At 39.2% G+C, this 20,560-nt stretch overlaps 1 protein-coding gene across 2 annotated transcripts in view; it reads right to left on the bottom strand.

Annotated features, from left to right (window-relative positions):
• PLPPR5 (phospholipid phosphatase related 5) overlaps window positions 1-20,554 on the bottom strand; it is a 117,232-nt gene extending 96,678 nt beyond the window's left edge. For both annotated transcript variants that reach the window (XM_029947914.1, XM_029947915.1), the window contains exon 1: window positions 20,273-20,554. In XM_029947914.1, the coding sequence (XP_029803774.1) occupies window positions 20,273-20,509 (237 nt within the window). In that variant the 5' untranslated portion in view covers window positions 20,510-20,554. The remainder of the gene's footprint in view (window positions 1-20,272) is intronic.
• Between the last annotated feature and the right edge of the window lie 6 nt (window positions 20,555-20,560).

The raw sequence follows: 20,560 nt of genomic DNA, 5'->3' as shown, positions 1-20,560 counted from the left end.
ACGGAGGGAGATAGAGAGGAATGAGGGAGGGAAAGTAGGTAGGTACATGTGACTATGATAGAACTGCAGTCTTTAAGGCACTTGCTGCCACCATTCATGCTAAAGATAAGACACAATCCTATTATTTTTAAAAAGCAAGAATGCCTAACTGGTGCCATGAATAATCTTTCTCCACAGCTTCTTCAACATATACGAAGAGCTGGCAAAAGGAAGAGGCGGTGGGGGAGAATCCACACACAGCCACGAATCTTTCCCTCCCACAGCTAGACAATATGGAAGGGAAATCTGTAAAATGTCCTGCTCCAAGTTTAAGTTTCAAAAGTATTCTAATATTTTCATATTCCCCTCTATTTCCTAACCTTAAAAAGAAAAAAGTCTGTTATTTAAAATGGAGTTTTGGGTGCCTGGGTGGCTCAGTCTGGTTAAGCATCTGACTCCTGATTTCAGCTCATGTCACGATCTCATAGTTCCTGGGTTTCAGCCCCACATCAGGCTCTGTGCTGAGAGTGCAGAGCCTGCTTGGTATTCTCTCTCCCCCTCTCTATCTGCCCCTCCCCTGCTCATGCGCTCGCTCGCTTTCTCTCTCTCTCTCTCAAAATAAACGAATAAACAATAAAAAAATAAAAAGAATAAAATCATGTTTTAAAATCATATTTTAAATAGTTATAGTAAACTAAGTGTCTGTTAATTTGAGAAAACACTTTCAAAAATCTATTCAGGTGTGTTTTCTCAAGTATAGTTCAAAATGGTGCATATCAGTTCAATCGTTTTCCCCATACTTAAAGAAAAAGTAGGCTAGGAAATGACAAGTTTCTCTAACAGGGGGAAAAAAGGCTAGATCTGCACCCTATGAATACAGTTGCCAATAGCTTTGAGCACTTAGCTACTGATCCCTCAAAAGCTGGCTGGTACAATTTGAGATGTGCGGTAAGTATAAAATATGCACTGGACTTCAAAGACTTTTACAAAAAGCTATGGGAAATAACTATTGGTAAATTTTTATACTGGTCACCTGTTTTTTTTTTAATGTTTATTATTCTTGAGATAGAGAGAAAGAGACAGAGAGGAAGCAGAGAAGGGGCATAGAGAGAGGGAGACACAGAATCAGAAGCAGACTCCAAGCTCTGGGCTGTCAGCACAGAGCCCTACGCAGGGCTCAAACCCACAGACCGTGAGATCATGACCTGAGCTGAAGTCAGGTGCTCAACCAACTGAGCCACCCAGGCGCCCCTGGCCACCTGTTGAAATAATAGTTTGGAGGTGTAAGTTTAAGTAATAGGCTATTAAAATTAATTTCGTCTATTTTTAAATTTTTAATATTTAAAATTATGACTCCTATAAAACTTAAAATATAGTCTGCATTATATTTCTATTGGATACTTTGGAGCTAAGTTTCATTTCAATATCCACTGGCTCATCTTATTGCAGATGACTCACCAAATCCTGGGTTTTCAGAGGACCCAGAGCAGAGGGAAGAGCTACACAGGCATCATGGGTATAAATTGTTAAGCTTTTACTTAGCGTACATATGTAATTGATCTCCTAAGGTAAAAATATAAAATTAAATATGACCAAAGCTTTTAGAAAACTTTCCTCATGTTTCTTCATTACAGTGTCTTAATCTTTAAAAGATAAAATGGTCTATGACAGAGAGAGTTTCCACTAAACAACCAAGCATACATTTGTGTATGGATTGAATAAACACGTGAAACTCTAGTTGTTGTATGGTATTTTAATCAACTGTCCTGCCACTTATTATGTTCCTGGATTAGACCCAGCTCTGACATGTCAATCACATCTGCAACAACCCATTTACTATCCATTATTCCTATGTATTCTAACTGAAACAAGCAGATCAATAGAATCAACTCACAAAATTTGTACCTTCTATTTTTTCTACCTTCCTCTCTGAAAGCAATGTTATTTTTTTCCCAGGAACATGTGCTAATATAGCTACAATTTCTAATGTAGTTTTTTTTGGGCCATGATTTTTCGCTGGTCAACCAGAATTCTTAAGTAATCTTTTTATAGACACAGCTATTTAAATGCAGCAAGTTCAATAAACTCTTCTAAGTGAACCAATTTCTTCCTTTATCTAGTTCCTCATCTTGATGTTATTTAAGCATTGCTTCTTCCTGGTATGTTTTTAATCAGGTTAGTTTCCCAATAAGTGGCTAATGCTTGCAGATAATTTGCTAAGGAAGGGTTGTCTTATCCTCTGATGGGGAATTGTTCTCTGTATAGTGAAGGGTCTTACATTTACTGCAATAGATGAAGCTTTTAGAAGGTACGTGTAGATCAGTGTTAGAAACCAGTAACCAAAAATAACAAATAATGAGATGTGGAAGGACAAGAATGTTCTTTCAAAATGCCCATGCAAAACTCAATCAAAACTACCTCTGATGCTATAGGCTACAAAATAGGTCATAAATATAACTTTAAACAAAGGTTGTAAAATCTTTTGATGGCCCCAAACTTCTGTTTATCAAAAGGAGAAAAGCAGAAATGAGTTTAAATTTCTCTAAGGTCTACAATATCCAAGTCTCAACTATGAATTCCTGACTCCCTGATCTCCTGGCACGGAGAAGACAGTCAATAAAGGTTTGCTAAGAGAAAGGAAGGAAGGAAGAAATGGAGAAAGTGGAAGGAAGGGAGAGAGGTATAGGAAAAATCAGAAGAGGCTTGGTCTGGTTGAATCACAAACATCTGAATTAGTGGTGTTAGCCATGACAAACGTAGGATCTGACTGGGACACTCGCGTACCTAACATCATGGCCATGTCTTAGTGTCAGTGTTTCCTCACCCCTTCACCCATTCATAAACACACAATCTGTATGGTTTGGCTAATGCTTTAATATATTAAAGATCTCCTTTCATATCACATATCCAGTAGCATGACAGCTTTCTCTTTTATGGTACTATGAGGACCCACAGCCCTCACATTTCCATTATTATCATTTCTGTTTATCTGGATCCTACATTAATTAAGAATAATTTGGGGGGCATCGAGGTGGATCAGTTGGTAATCAGTTGATTTCAGATCAGTTCATGATCTCATGGTGTATGAAATGGAGCCCTTCATCAGGCTCTGTGCTGATAGCACAGAATCTGGTTGGGATTCTCTCTCTCCCCTTCTCACCCTCCCTCCCCCCACCACCAAAAATAAAATAAAATAAACTTAAAACATAATTTGGGAAAAGCAGAATTGAAAAAAGGAGGTATGAAAAAATAGTTAAATACAATGGTAGGTAATGTTATAACACCTAGTATTTTTTTGTTTCATCTCCTTCTTATTTAACATTCTTACTGGTCTAGCTGTTTCCTCTAATCCAAAACACCCACAAGACATACATATTTTTGCTTGTTCATTTCAACCAAATATTATCTTGATTGACTAGTTGAATATGTTTATATTTTCAGGACTGTCTCATGTTACTTTATAATGCTACATTTTCAGTTGGCATATCAGCTAGGTGATGTTCATATGGAATTTTTTTATCTCATCCCACAAGCCTCCTTTTCTCCATCAGTTATGGTTCGTTGTTGTATTTTGACTTGTTCCAATTACACATAAATTATTGTTCTTTTCACTTGTTCCTAACTCTTTCCTTCTACAAACTCCTTACACAATCAAAGGGACTAAAAGGAAAAAAAAAACCCCAGGGTCCCCCCAGTACATCACTTGCATGTCACTGGACGGTGGTAGAAAAAGAATGGGTTTCAGGGGTGCCTGGGTGGCTTAGCTGGCCAAGCGTCTGACTTCCACTCAAGTCATGATCTCACAGTTCATGAGTTCGAACCCCACTTTGGGCTCTGCACTGACAGCTTGGAGTTTGGGGCATGCTTTGAATTCTGTGTGTGTATGTGTGTGTGTGTTTCTGCCCCTTCCCCACTCATGCTCTGTCTGTCTGTCTGTCTCTCTCAAAAAAAGATACACATTAAAATTTTTTTTTAAAGAATGGGTTTTGGAACCTTGAAGCCTTTCTGGTTTCAAATTACTTTAATGCAAATTATTTAACTTTAATACAAATTACTTAAGGTTTTTTGAATCTCAGTTTCTTCTTTTGCAAAAGGATGATGATAATGCAAAAGGATAGAACTGTTGTGAAAACTAAATTAGCCTCTCCCAAAATTGCCATAATCAAAAGCACTAGCTCCTACTATAAGAAAGCTGAGAATCAATGAGTTCAAGTAACTGGTCCCGTGTTATACAACAGGCGATCTAGGACCTAAAGCCAGGTAATATCTGAATCTAAATCTACCTCCATAAGTATTGTTCTCCATGCCTTCCAACCAAATTCAAACACACCTGTCTCTCGAGAAACCATCCTGTCATTGAGTAGCTAAAATGCCATGTTCTCAGAGAAACCTTCTCTATGACCTAAGTCCAAACTGATTATTCTCTTCACTCGGCTATCACAGCACTTCTCTAATACACATTAATAAATCAAATACTGATTGAGTGCCTCCTAAATCTTGGGCACTTTCCTATTCCTGAAAGGGTTTTTGAAATGTTAAAGTTACTTCTGCAAGAGCCTGGATCCTTAACTGGACTATAAACTTCCTGAGGTTAGAAGAGCCCTTTTCATTATCTTCACACTTGTTGCCCTTTTCTTTATTTACTGCAAAGCTCTTTACAAATAAAGGTTTAAAACACCAGAGACAGGTTCTAAAGCTGTGCTACTATCTGGCTGCAGGACCGGCTGCAAATCTAATTTTTCTGAGCCTGGGTTTTATCATCTCTAAGTGATTATAATATCCATGCTGCATGATTATTGTGAGCCATCCTGTGGATAACAGAGCTTTATACATATGGAAAGAGTCATGTTGCTGCTATTGTTGGTGTTACATTATTATTAGTGAATGTGTGAATACCAGAATGCACACTCTGTAGATCACTTCTGCACTCACAGCTATAAGGGCCCAACTTTGGTTCTATATTAAGGCTTTCTTAATTCTGTTACCCCATATCTGTTGTTTCAACTCTGCTCAGAATTGGTTTCTGAGCTCTGGCAAGGATTCCTGATCTCAGCTGTTGGTGAGCCTGATGTGGGCTGCCAAGCCTCAGCACCGTGGACTATGTGCCTGGGGCCTCAGCTCATCACCATGTCCTGTCCCTCAGTCCCCCTGGACTTGCCTATTCTGACCAGCCTACCCTGTCTTACTCGTATGTCTTCATGAGATCTCACCACGTCTTTGCTTCCTCTATTTGGCCCTGCTCTGCCCTACTTTTTGGTGTCCCAGTTCTAGGCTGCCACCTTTTCTATAACCCTGGGGCAGCACTGGTCTCTGATGACCAAGTGACCCTCTATTAGACCTACTTCCCAGAAGCCTGCCTGCCCACAGTCCAAGCTGTCATCGTTGCCTTGGCCTTCTTAGTCCTACATGTACCACCAGCCCCTACTCACTAATCAAACTCATGTCTGGTACAAGAGCTACTCATGTTCCAAGAGGGAGGTTAAAAAAAAACCCAGCCAAATATTGTGGTCTGTCTGAATCTCCCATCTCTTTTTCTGATGCTCAGCTTTTCTAGGCTTGGCCAGTGCATATATTGCTAAAGTTTGGGCTGCTTTAGCTCCTTATGGTTTGTTCTTGCCATGCCATTAACCTGACTGCTTTTACATGCTTCCTTTGCAACCTTTAATGTTTTTCCTCTTTCCAATTCCTTTAAGCTCTCCCTTCTAAGTGAATGAAGCCAAGACACTAGCACATTCACATCATAAAATTTATGCAAATCCAATTAATCCAATCAAAGCTTGTTTGTATAAAAGCCTATTTTATGTGCTCTTTAAAGTCACTTCCCATGAATGGAAATCTTAATTAGATGACTAAATTTAGAAGGATAGAGCATCTTGCAAGAAAACCAAGAACATATAATCCTTAATACCATAAACTGGAAAATATGAATTTCACCTACCAAGAATAGTACTGTGTGGTTTCACATAAATTTCAATCCTGCTTTCTAAAAGAACCAGAATACCATGTCCTCGAATTTCTAGAGCAACATACAGATGCATATATTTCACCTCAACTTCCAATTTAAAATGAGAAAATTAAAGATATTTACTACACAGGTAAGCACACCTGCTATGTAATTTAGAACATGCCAGTCAAGATGCTCTATTATAGAAGCTAAACATAGCAATAGTAACAAAAATGTCCTTGCCAATTTAAATGTTAATTGTGCATATCAACATAAGCTTTCATAATTGTACTAATTATTAATCTTTCAGCATTGTCCATGTTGCAAATAATATGTGTCAGAGTGGTCATCTTAGTAAGTAATTGAAAATTTATTTCACGGTATTATTTTTATTTTAAAGTAGGAAAACGTAAGTCCTCTGGAACACACTTGATAGCCAAGATTGATGTGAGGAATATTTCCCTAGATTCCTTAAAATTACAAAACAATAGTCTAATGTTTTTCTTTTAGTACTAATTAAAATCAGTCACAGAAATAATTATTTGTAAGACAGGCAGATTTAGATGTCCCATTCTGCAGATAGCAAAAGTGAGGCTAAAAGTTTAGAATGTGTGTCAAAGGGTTACCTCTTCAGGCTGGTAAGGGAGTCTCTGAGCATTATTGTAATGTATTTTCTACTAAGCATCCTTATGTTCTGGACCTAATTACTTTCTGTGCTATACACCTTTCCATTCCAGACATTCTTGGAGTTCCTTCAACCTGGGAAGGTTTCTTCAGCCTAAATGCTTTGTATATGGAGGCGCTTGCCTTTCTCTTACTTCCCTGACTAGCTCATGTCACTTCCTCTCAGATCCCTCTCATTCTTCCTTCTCTCTTCCACCTGCAGACTCACTGCCAGGTTTTAGGATTAGTATATTTGCACTCTTCACTGACACTGAACTTTGATTTCTTTGAGGACAGGGATTCTTTCCTCCCTCTTAGAATGTTCAGAGTCCATTACACATATCCTTGTCCAGGGAGAACTCAGTAAATGTTTTTTAACAGAAAAATGAAGGAACGAATTACTGACTACTAGGTCATTGTGCTTTAATGTGATTGGTTGCAGGCTGTTTCATTTGCTCCCATTGGATAGGAGACAAGTTAATTTGCGCTTGTTTGGTATTTAACTTTCATTGTGAAATCCCAAATTTCAACAAAAAGTATCCATAAACAATAAAATCTTAATTTCACTTCCTGGTTCCTTCTGAAGTTAATGGAAGTTGTAAGTGACTTGCCTACCCGAGCAGCATTAAATCTTTCTTTGCTCATTAACGTCATTTTCTAAAGTACCACTAATTTTTATCACTCTCTAAGGAAAGAAATTCTTCTCAAAAATAGTTCCATGTATTGAGTCAAATCTTTCAACTCTTAATTTATGATTACTAATGAAAATGTACATAGTATGATTCAGAGATCTAAGTGACAATAAAATCATGACATGTCATTTAGAAACTCTGCCAGCTAGCTGAATACTACATCAGAATATCAAAAATAGTTTTCTAATTTACCATATAGACAAATTCCCTATGTAAAATGTGTTGGTCATTGATTTACAAAACAGAATGGAAGATGATATCTTCTTTAAATCCACCAATTCGGGGGCGCCTGGGTGACTCAGTCAGTTAAACGTCCGACTTCAGCTCAGATCATGATCTTGTGGTTTGTGAGCCACACATCGGGCTCTGTGCTGACAGCTCAGAGCCTGGAGCCTGCTTCGGATTCTGTGTCTCCCTCTCTCTCTCTGCCCCTCCCCCACTCACACTCTGTCTCTGTCTCTCAAAAATAAGTAAACATTGAAAAAATTTAAAAAATGAAAATAAATAAATCCACCAGTTCATTCTAAAACAAAAGGCAGGGGAGGGGGAACATAATGAAATATAGAATGTGTCACACTTGATGAAGAAAGAGCATATGCTACATAAATGCTTATATAGTGAAAATTTAAAGTTATAAAAGTATGTGCTATGGACAATGAAAGACATGGAGGAATGAAATGGTGGTTACAGAAGCAAAATACGATGATGTTAAAGATGTTTAAAAGAAAATAACAGGTGTTTGATATATTCTCCATTTGAAATAAATATTTTGAACTATATGTTATATAATTTTGATTAAATTAAAAAATAAGTGTACATGGGGAAAATATCTGAAATCAAAGATGACTGGTAAGTAAATTAAAATATTAAGACTTGGGTTTTGGAGAAATAATTTGCACTTTATAGCCTAACTATCTATGAGTGGGTACCCCTAAAATTTTTAATTCCTGGTTCCTCAATTCTGTTTTCTTAAAATATATTAATAACTACTTATATCTACCATTTGAAAGGCATTATATTAGGCATTACATGATGAGCAAGAAGCAAAAATATACAAGACAGATTTGCAGATGTACAGGAATCTATAATTTTTTGATGGCCAAAATACATATATTTAATTATAATACATAAGTATGCAGCACATTACATTGTGTATGCTACATACATTGAAAGCATTTTAGTAATCTTCTGATTGAAAGACAGCAAATCCAATTACAAGATGTTGCCTGGAATTCTACCTTGAAGACTGAAAACCCAGGTCAGTCTCGGCTGGAAAGAAAATGCCATCATCTTTTAGCAGCGTCTGCTGTGGTCATGAGAGGGAGGCAGTGTGCATCATCATGCCGTGTTTTCACGTGTTTTCATAATGGACCACGAGGAGACTGTATACAGACCCCAAGGCTAATGCATTAACGAAAACAGTATGCAGAACTTCTGATGTATTTGCCAGGGATGGAAGGACACCTGTAACACATCATTCAGTGTCGGTGCCGTGCGTTAAAAACAGCACATTTTGCCAGAATGGTAAAATGGACTCAAATCAATGCCATATGAAGATGAAAACTCTTAAGTCTCAAAACAAAGAAGAGTCAAAGAACTGAAGAATAACATCCTACAGTGGAAGACTATCTAGGTTGTTCTATATGGCTCCAAAGGGTGAGACACCCAGGAGCAGACAACCCAGAGAAATAGACTTTATGCACTGTAAGGTGTGGTGTCCTAGTGACTGTTTCATACACATAAAAAGCTATCTGAGGAGCCATGAGTCGGTCAGTCTCCCACCCCAGGTGGAGTTCAAACCCTTCCACGCCAGATATCTAATGATACAGAGGCTGGGAAGCTACTTGAGTTTCTCAGGGTCTCAAGGTCAGTAAAGTAGCAAAGTAAGGAGGAAAGGTCACAGCTTGTCAGGCCAGTGAGTCTCCCTTCCTCCCTCCCTCCTTACCTCCCTCCCTTCTTCTCTTTCTTTCTTTTTCCTTCTTCTTTCATTCATTTTAATTTCAGATCATCAAACCTGCATACACAAAATTTATTACCAGTCCTACCAATTGCATTTACTATTTCCATACTGTAGTACATTATGGCTACTGTTCCTTTTATTTTGTCTTGCTTTCTTTGCAGCTCCCCAACCCACACTTGCAACTACACTTTTATGGGAAGATGTAAGAGGGCAGACTATGACTCAAAAAGAATTTTAAAGGAAAGGTAGATCCTTGTTGATGAGAAGGCATCAAAGGAAGAGTCAAGAAAAAAGTGGGATTTGAGTTGCCCAAAGTAAAGGCTGGGAAGTATTTAAGCAGACGGAAATGAAGAGCAGAGAAAATACCATAAAGCACAGCACAGCAGAGAACTGATCTCTCAAGTCACTGCTGTCTCACAGAAAATGACAGTACAGGATCAGACCCAAAATTTCTACAAGAGTAGAATTAAGACTATCCCTAAGTCCCTTCAAATAAAAAGGACTTCAAAACATATAATTATATAGAAGTCTATGTTTTTCCTTGATATATATACTTAATTTTATAAATTAAATACATACTGAGTATTTCTTCAATACCTCTATCTAGTTGCCTAACTTAACATGACTCTACCTTGAGTGCAGTAGATATGCTATATGTTAATTACATTTAGTGTCATAATTATATTATATTGTGTTATGTTAAAATCACACTATAAGAATTTGGAATCTGTGCATCAAAAATGTGTAGTCTTTTGTTACATCCAGTTGTAGCAGGTTTCAAATGTAGTTTTATTTTGTCTGAAAAGATTTGATGTTAGGAGCATAAAAGAAGACATGATAGGACCAAATGATTTGAGAACTAAGCCCTCTTTTTCTCATCTACTGCAACACCTCTTCACTATCACAGACTGTGTCAACTGTAACCATAATATTCAGTGAAATCTTTTCAGTCAACAGTTTAAAGCCATAGGGGAAAAGCTACTGTAATAATCACATAACCTTCATTTCCTTCTCCCAACTGATACTGCTCTGCAGAGTGATTCCATGCAGATGGACTTAGCCCCACTGGCAGACGGAAAAGCAAATCGGTAAGGGGACACGAATTATCCCTGTGTTAAAAACACATATCTGCCATTCTGCTGAGTTATGCCAGTTCCTTGCTGAGGGTCATGGGCTTAGCTGCTTTATCTTTTTGTGCCTCAGCGTCCTCATCTGTAAACTGAGATAACAATAGTGTCTATCTCCAATGACATGAGGATTAAATTAGTTAATACATGTAAAGTACTTACAGCAATGGCTGATATATACCAATATGACAGCTCTTTGTGTAATTCCTCATTAGCTGCATGGCCTTAGGCAAGTCACTTAATCTCTCTGGCCACTCATTTGAAAATTATGCGATGAAACTAAATAATCTCTAAGGCTGCTTTGAGGACTAAAATATTCCAGCTACAAAAAAGCATCTCCTATTATTGGATTCACAAATATATTCCAAAAATAGAATGGCAGAAAGAACCTGAGAGTGGCTTGAATAAAGTGTCTACTGGATTCCTATATCTGTATTCTACACTTAGCCCCAGAAGAAATTAAAAGGGGACCCCAAATCATCATGTGATTAGGAGCCAGAAAGAAGAAGAAACAAAGGTGTCTTTGTGAAAGACCAAAAGGGTTGTCACGTAGTTTTGACTAAGTCTCTTCATTCAGTTTAGTAACTGAGCGAACCCGACACTGTAAAGGCATTTGTGAAGGAAGAGGTCATTGTCACCAACCCAAAGATATTGTTTTGTTTTTTTTAATTGGAAATGTCAGGACTTTATTTTAAATTACAAGATGAAGCTCCAGGTGCACTATCTCTATCCAAGACTGCTCAATTTTGGTGTCTGTGAAAACTTGGCATTCTGCTTTGACGAGATCTCTGGAAATATAAGATGCTTCTCAGTGTGAAAAGTGCTTCTATGTGCCCCAGTGTGAGAAAATGCTAAATCTGAAATCTCAATAAAAGTCTTGATAGAAAAGTACAGTTTTTGCTGGCATAGTTGAAAGTACTCTTTAAAAAGGGAGGGATGATCACACGAGAAACACAATACACAATTTACTCAGAATAGAGGTTCTGGTTATATCAACACAACTCCTGCTTCCCTGAGAGAGGAAATGCCACAAGCTATTTTGGTATTACGTAGATATGTCAGGACTACATTTGTACTTAACTGGCCTATGATTTCATAAGTCCTTTATTCCATGATACTGCTTTGAAAGAGTCAAAGAAGGGAGAGATGAAATTTAATCCTGGTTCTGGGATTTGCAGCAAGTCAAGGAAGCTCTTTTAGCCTTATTTTCAAGGTACACTACAGATAGAACATGCTCACCAAATATTTGTTCAGGGGCAGAAGGAATGAGGAAAGCAGGGAGGAAGGAGGTCCTGGGAAGTCACCAGCATTTTATCAGAAAAGTCCCAATTCAAAGAGGCTGCTACAGGTCTTTTTGCTATCTGTATGTTAATTAGTGACTGTTTTAATTAGCATTATAGATATAAAAATGATTTTTGTTGATGAAAGTAATTACTTTTAATTAACATGATGAATGCTAAAAAAAGACTCTTTACTGGTGAAATTGAATATTTTCAAACTATGTGGACTGACTAAAATAGGTTCCCAATCCTGAATGAACAAACTATAGGACTCCAGTGATACCCTGATGGCTTATTCTCAGTGCATCTAGAGTCTGGCCGTTGGTTTAGGAAGATTTCTGCGTGAAGCATGTCAGTGTGAGGGCACAGGATTTCACCTTGTCTGTGCCGAACCTTTCATGCAGGGCTTCATACACTTAAAATACGGCAAAGGATAAAGAGCTGCCAGTTCATTGAACGGGGCATAGGGACTATTTTGGTTATTCTAATGAATGGTTATGTAACTGCCTGCTCAGCAGAAATCGGTCATTATAACCTCATCATCATAAACTTCAGTTGGTGCCTGGATACCTTATCTACAAAAATAACTGAAGAGACTGGGTATGATGAAATTAGCTTGAGTCAGATTACAATACCCTGACTTTGAGATCTTCAAGTCTAGTGATGGAAATATGAATAAAAACAAATGCAACATAAAGCAAAATATAAGATTATTTTAATACCATCATTTGTTAAAGCAGCTAAGGAATCTTAGAAGAGAATGCAGCTACTTTATCTGTGGGTGTCCAAGAGGTTTGCTCAAAGGACTTCGTGCAAGGTCCAAACAGATATAGAAGAATGTTCCAGAAAGTTATTTTTTTTAGGGAGGAATGGATGGGGGAGCATTATATAGGTTACAAGCAAGGTAGATAAAAGAAATCCATGTAAGAAATTCCAAGTTTCTTACAGATTTTATATATATATATATATATATATATATATATATATATATGTGTGTGTGTGTGTGTGTGTGTGTGTGTGTGTGTATGTATATATGTGTATATATACACACACTATATATGTACACAAATACGTATTATATTATTTTATTTTATTTTATTATATATATATATATATATATTCACTACACACACACACACACACACACTCACTCACACATGTTCTCTCACTGAGAAATGTCCATCAAAACCCTGCCTGTAGAGTTTTAAATGCACCTGGTCTGGAAAAAAATCTTTAGGACTGTTTTTCACAACAACAACAACAACAAAAGAAAATGGTGGTTTTACTGACAGTGATTTTCAAACTACATCTGTCATAATAAGACTAAAAATGTAACCAGCCTGCTGAGTGAAACCTGGCATTCTGAGAAATAGTTTCAATAGTACTGAATATAGAACTCCATTTCACATATTTTAAAATATCTTCCATCTAAAGGATATTCTTTATGATTTCCCAAAGTCTGTTAAAAGGATCCTCCTAACTATAGGCTATAGGTTAAGATCTCTAAAATCAGAACTTGTCTCTTGTATGAATGGGCATGTTGAGCTATTCTATTGGTCATTCCACTGATTCTAAAGGCCAATGATGTTTTGTCTTTGAACATGTCTTTGAACATCCCCTTTTCATGTCTAGTTATACATTAACAAACATATGAATACTGTAATCAGCACACTGATAGATAATCGATATGTTTCAGCTCATCCCTGCCTTCTGGGAATGTTGCCATTTTATGTTGTGAATCAAATTAGTGGGAAACTGCATGTGCCCAACAGAGCACTGGACTTAGAAGTAATAGATTCAGATCCTGGAGGTGTCATTGACAGCTGGAGTGGATTGCCTAAGCTCCCTAGATGTGTTACTGCATATAGTTTATGAAAGGATTACAGTGCAAAGTAAATGGTTTTCCTCATTCATTCAAAAGAAATGATTAAGTATGATGTCATTTTGCTGTGAACTACCAATAAATAACATTAGCACTTATGCTAAAAGAGCAGCTATCAGTGATTGAATGCTTATATTTAATTCTTATAAGGTGTCATGTTAAGTATCATTACCTCAATCTCACAGAAAGAAAACGGAGGCTTGGAGCTATAACTTCATGTACAATATCTGAACTCTTGAGGGTCAGTGAATATGCCTCACTCGCCATACAAGTTCAAGCAAGAGCATTGAACCTAGTACATAATAGGTGCATTATCATCATTTAAAACTTTTACAAATAATGTCTTTTTGGGATGACACAAATTAAAACTTAATATGATACAATGCCGACTTCATAGGTGCTATCCGTATTGCTCCCTGGAAATATTGTTTTCAGACAAGATCGGGAGTGTTCAGGGTGGTATGGCCGTAGACGAAATATTTGTTTTCAAACTGTACAAATGAATGAGATGCAGTCATGCTGTAAGCAGTCGTAATCATCTCCAGTGACCAGCTAGGTACGTGACTCATGTAATCCACGCACATTATGTTTTTCTTCATATTGTCTCCAAAGTGTATTCTCACCTATTTGATACTCACAACACTTCATAAGAAGAAATAAGTCAAAATTTTCAGATAAGGTAACTGGTTCAAAAAAGCCACATGGATTACTGAGTGATAAAGACTGGAGGGGGCAAAGACAGAAAGAGAAAAAGGGAGACAGGGATGGGGAGGAGGAGAGATTGAAGGGGGAGAGAGAGGAGGAAAAGGAGAAGCAGGGGAAATGCCTCGGCCTTCCCCACAGCATCACCATCTCTTCATCCCTACGCACAGCGGAGGAGACTCTGTGGAAAAAGAGAGACAAAAAGGAATACGGGGTGGGGGGAGGGTAACTATGAATGAATGAATGTCAGTGAGAATATCTAAGTGAAGCCGGTCCTAAGAGACCTAAGGAGGAGTTTGACGGGATTCATAACCCTCAAAGTGTGGATCCACCTTACAGGGAAGCCTGGGTATCTCTGACGATCTGATAATGCCATGGAGACTCTTACTAGAAAAACGTGTGTGTGTGTGTGTGTGTGTGTGTTTGAATACAACGTGCATATGTGTATATATAGCATTAATACACAATTTCAATGTGCTCACTGCACCCCAAATCTAGTGCCAGGTCCCACTTTAAAAAACACTCCTTAGAAATAAGGTGCGTGAGCTCTCCACACACTGTAGTGTGGCAGGTCTAGAACTGGAGGGTAGTTTGCCATCGGGCAGGTGCCTGCAGCACTGTGTCCACACACGCTACAGAGATAAGAAAAATGGCTTCCGATCAGAATAACACGAATATCTCTGAAGCCCTTCTGCCGCCACCCACCTCTCCACAGCATTTCAAGCTTAACAGGAAACAAAACAATCTCCTACACCACACACTGAAACCATTATCTACACTGGAACACAAAGCTTCTGATCAAACCAGAAAAACTGACACTGAGGATACATGACTTGAGAAAATTTTGATTCTTCTAGTAATGAATCACTATGACCAAAAATGTGCAATGATTTGTTTAATGTGTTAGGATAAAGAAGAACTAGAGGCACGGGCTTCGATGATTCTGGCACTGTCACTGTGGGACTCCTGGTTGGCAGTTCCAACCTTTTCATGTCCAACTATCCTTCATAAGGCAAAGGTAAAAATTAATGAATAGATTTAAATAACTTAACAGAGATCTGCACACAATCCCATGAAACATCATATTTCTCAGTTATAAGTGGATTTAATGACAGTCCTTGTGTTTAAAGAAAATACTACAAGAATGAGCATTAAATGAAGTAATGCATTAAATGTACCTAACACAGGGTCTGGTGCATAGGAAATATTAGCGAGTGTTAACTTACTTGAAAAAATAAAGGACTCATCAAAGGTAGGAATCATTGACTTGATGTCAATAACAGAGTTCTGATTTTTGTTCTTCTCAGAGCAAACCCCAATTATCAGAAACCCCAATTTTTGTGGGATTTTCATCAGCCCTGGAATCCATTAATAAACACATTTTGCTAGGTGTCTTAAATAGGTTATCTTGATTAATCATCGCAACCTGGAGAGGACTAATGGTAGGCAATACATAGTTGGCTGGGCACTACTCTGACATATATGTTAATCCATTTCATACTCATAATAATCCCATGAGGCCAATACTCATATTATCTCCATTTTACAGTGGAAGAAACTGAAGCCTAGAAAGACTGGCTCAGGTTCACACAGCAGGAAAGTGGCAGATCTGGGCTTCAAACCCAAGCAGTCTGACTCGAGAGTCTGTGATCTTAACCTTTACATGCACTGCCTTCCAAGAGGTAGGCATTTTTATCTCCGATTTATGAATAAGAAAATTTTGCCCAAGGTCACACATATAGTACATGAGAGAAATGCAGATAAGAATCCAGACTTGTCTGACATCCATATCCATGCTCCTGCACCAGGCCACAGGCATGAGTTCTAGGAGTCAAAATAGGACTGAGCACTCAAAGTAAGGTTCATAGGAAAAGAGGTCTATGGGAAGGCTTTAGGCACTTTGATCTAACAAGATGGAGCTCTGGCTACAGGATGCCTTTCTGTCATCATGTATCTCTGCCACATTTAGTGATGCAACACCCTTGGGATAGCAGCAGTAGCTGTATCCCTCAGAATCTCAGAGTCCAAAGGGAGTTTCCTGAGAATGCAGACATAGGAATCAGAGATGCTGCTTATCCTCACACCTGGCCTGCTCACTGCTGGTTTTCCCTGCCCTGGCTCTCGCTCTACGAAGATGAATGTTCTAGCTTTGGTCTCCTTCAAATCACCTGTGTTGTTTAATGAGCTAAAGAGCAATAGCTGCTCAGGGCCACTGTATCCAACTTCGGGGAGCAGAAACCATTGTCGTCACCAGTTTTCTCTCTCAATCAATGAAAAAATCAAAGATCACTAATTAAATTTATATCCATAAATTCCATACGTGGTACTTCAGCAAATGCTACACAGATCAAACTGAACAGGAAATTTTCAAAGAGCTTATAAAATATATCTTCATAAATGAGCCCAAATTATAGGCATTTTCTGAAAACACAATTAAACTAATATCTCACAACACAAATTAGACTTGAGGATAAAGCGTTTAAAATTAGTTTTTGGTATTTTTACTGTCCTCAAAATGTCCTAATACACCAGCCATCAGACAATATCCCTAGTCCATTCCCAACACACTGAGAGAAGTGTTCAGCCTGGCATTCCAGGACTCATCAATGAGACCCTAGCCTTCCCCTTCAGCCGTAAAACCTCTGTGTTCCCTGCACACCACTCTGAGAAACAAGACAAACCACCTGTTGCTTCAAGAGTACAGCCTGCATTTTCTGCTACCAAGTGGCCGTCCGTGTAGCTGCTTCTGTGATGTCCTGACTCAAATCTATTCCAGACTCTTCTTCAAGTCACATCTCAAATGCCATCATTTTCTTCATAAAGCTTTTCCTCACCCCTCCAAATAAAAATGATCTTATCTTCTTCTGAACCACCAAAGGTCTTTGTGGTGTGTGTATGTATTTGTGTATTTGTGTGTGTGTGTGTGCACACTTCTATTATGGTGACTTATATTATGATCTTGGCATATGTACCTGATTTCCCAAATTAGGCTATAAACTCCTTAGGAGTTTAGTATTTCTGACGTTTCCTTTATAACATCTACTCTGTCTTGCAACACAGAAATTCAATAAACATTTACTCAACCATCACTTCATTAATAATGGCAATGATCTACTGATCTCTTATCTCTTATGAAGAATCCACTATGGGCCAAGGATGACATTTATGTATTACATCTAATTTAATATGCACAGTCCTGAGACTTAGGAAATTGAGGCTTAAGGAGATTAAGCAAAGCTGTTCAAGGTTACACAGCAAGTAGGGTTCCCAACAGTTAGCACAGCAGCAGGAAGTACTTTGAATCTGAATCCATAGATGTTAGATTCCAAACCTGGGCCCCAAAGCAACACTCCATAAAAGTGATAAAGCTGAAAATATATATTGCTTTTGATTTTTAAATAAATGAATTTAGCAAGTATTAAACAAAACCACAGATTGTGGTAGTGAGAGCTACTTTTCAAATTAATCTAAAGAATTAAAAATGACATTTGAAGGCTAAAAATATACAGTATGAAGAACCTTTATCATTACAGCCCAAGAAATGTAAGAGCTGGGGAATGAGACTGTTTGAGGCATTTATTCAGAAGCATGACTTACGAGCAAGCTGAATTTGTATATTATAATAGAAAGGACTCTAGCTTGGGAGTTCAACAAAGTAGGGTTACAATTCTGAGTATGACATTTTTTTAGCTCTGGTCCTTGGGCAATTACTTCATCTTTCTAAGCCTCAGTTTTTGCAAATATTAGGTGATAATAATAATAATTGCTCTCATAAATAATGCAAATATTAAATGAGCATAAGGCATATAACTCAACAAATCATGGGCATTACTAGTATTATTATTAATAATATTATTTTCAAGTAAAGTGACTGTGCCAAACCAGTGTTCTGGAGAGGAATGGAAAGGCAGGGCTGCCATTACTGTTCCCAACCTCTTGCGCTGTGAGAACATACTGTTTGGAAAAGCAGAAGGGAAAACAAGGGCCAGCAGTGCAGCTAGCCTCTAAAACCCAACACTGCCTTCTCTTCAGACTGACCCCCCAAATTCTTTCTCTTGCAACTAGAGAACTGAAAAGTCAAAACATGATGGAGATCCCCCCTTTAAAACCTCTCAACTTTTATTCTAGATGCCTGCCACATCAGCCTTCTCTCATCCTCTTTCAGAGAACGTGCTCTTTAGAAGTAATAGAAGTACCATGGCATTGGGTGTCAGTCCCATGGGCACACAAACACCACACATCTGATCCTTAGTGTCCTCAAATATTATTTGGAGAGGAATGCACTGAGAACCAAGTGCAATTACGACTCTTCAGTGCCCAGCACGAAGTAGGCACTCAGTAGTGACTAATTCCCTTTCTCCTCAGAGCTTCCCCTTAAGTAGGAAATAATCAACATCTTTGGGCCAATATGTTCTTGTCTCTAGCTGACACCTGTCACCATGGATGGATGGTTAGGATCTGAAGGGTGCTATCTCATTTAAATAAGACACAGAATGGTAATTACCAAGGGAAGAGTTACAGACATTATTGATTATGGTTGCAACCAAACCAGTGACCTGAAAGTGACAAGCTTTCTTCTTAAAAAAAAAAAACAATCTCTGAGCACAGAAAACATGTGCCTGAACACCCAACAACGGCAGAAAGCAGAAAGAATCCCTACACTGACTACATTTTCTTTTCCTTTTCAGCTTTTCAAATGGAAGAGAGAGAACACAAACATGAAGGTGGATGTCTAGCAAATAACAATATTTAAAAAAAACCCAAAGCATTTTCTGGTTCAAGGTCTAACACTTTTCAAGCCAGTATACCGGAGCTGGATTTAAAGTCAACTGTCACGGTACCTGTGATAAACGAAGTTAACTTGAAGTTATCAAGAAGTTCCTTGGTGGAATTCCATTATGTGTATTAGGAACGTCCCATTATTAGGGAAAATATGAAATTATTTCCCCTGAAATCAAAGCAAACATGAATATCCCACCCCAGTATCGATGTTCTCAACATTCATTGTTAAAATGTACACATTCAACTACTAAAATAAAACCTCCTTTTCCCTTTCCTATTTATTTTCCAATTTCCTATTTGCCATCTGTTGAGAGTTGAAAGAGAAAGAGAGAACAGGTACCACTGGACGGAAACCTCCAATACTTTGACAATAACAGAGAAACCATAAGGTTTTCTGAAGAAACACCACCATTTCTACCAATAACTTTGCACCATATTCACAAATGTAAATTATTATGATTATCTTTCTAATAATTACATATGCATATGTGTGTATATGTGTGTGTGTCCTTACACACACACATATACACACGGTCCAAGAATCCCCAAGGCATTCTAAGCAAAGCTATCAGAGATAAGGACTTAAGCTGCCCAGAGACTGGAGCAGCCTTTAAATGAATCCTGTAATTTGGACACAGCTCCTGCTTTTCAGCAAGCACTGCTGCTGGATGGAGCATCTACATTTGGCAGTTTTCAACATTCTTTTTTAGATACCGGTTCCCTGGTCAGCCTCATCCCACTGGCACTTTCGTGCGAAAGGGAAGGCGGTGGTAAAACGGGAATACGCGCCCAGACTCGGGAAGCAGGAGTCCCCTGCACACCCCAGCAGCCGCTGCCCTCTCCTCGCCGGCCGGCCGCTGCTCATCTTCCAGCGGCAATCTCGGAGCAGGCGGCCAGCGGAGCGAGGCCACCGGGTGGATGCAGTAAAAATGCATCCCGAGGACTCACCTCCTCCCCAGCCCCGACCCCCACCCCTCACCTCCCACGGCCCCTCTTCCCTCTCGTCCTCCTCCCCGTCACCCAATACTGCAGCCACAGCAGGGCGTGCGGGGGTGGCATGTGGGGAGAGGTGCGGGATTCCTTCGCACCCACCCCTGACGCGCCCTAGAAGAATGTCCTCTGGGGAAGGGGCTGCCCACAACTTGGAGGAACTTAGAAGGCAGAGCTGCCGCGCCCCGACCCTCAGCGGGGGGGCCTCCAGCCCAAAGGTGAGGGGCGACCGAAGGGAGTACGACGCGAGGGCGGGCACCGCAGGGCTTACCACGAGCACGGGGACCCCGGCGGCCAGCGAGTAGAGGAGCACGGGGGGCACGGCGCTGCTGTCCTCCGGGCCCGGGTAGGGCTTGCGGTAGGCGCTGTCGTGGCAGAAGAAGCCCTGCACGTTCACGGTGAACGTGTCGGTGTACTCGAAGTAGTACGCCAGCATCACCGTCCCTGCCATGATCACCATCTGGAAATAGAGCATGCTGCTGGTGAGCGCCGCGGGCAGCAGGGGCATGCACGCCTCCCGGGCCGGGCCGAGCCGAGCGGGCGGCGGACGCGGCGGGCC

The sequence above is a fragment of the Suricata suricatta genome, chromosome 8 (assembly GCF_006229205.1).
Source record: "Suricata suricatta isolate VVHF042 chromosome 8, meerkat_22Aug2017_6uvM2_HiC, whole genome shotgun sequence".
NCBI classification, from domain to species: Eukaryota; Metazoa; Chordata; class Mammalia; order Carnivora; family Herpestidae; genus Suricata; species Suricata suricatta.
Note: the sequence above shows the minus strand (reverse complement) of the source record. Positions and strands in the feature narration are given on the sequence as shown.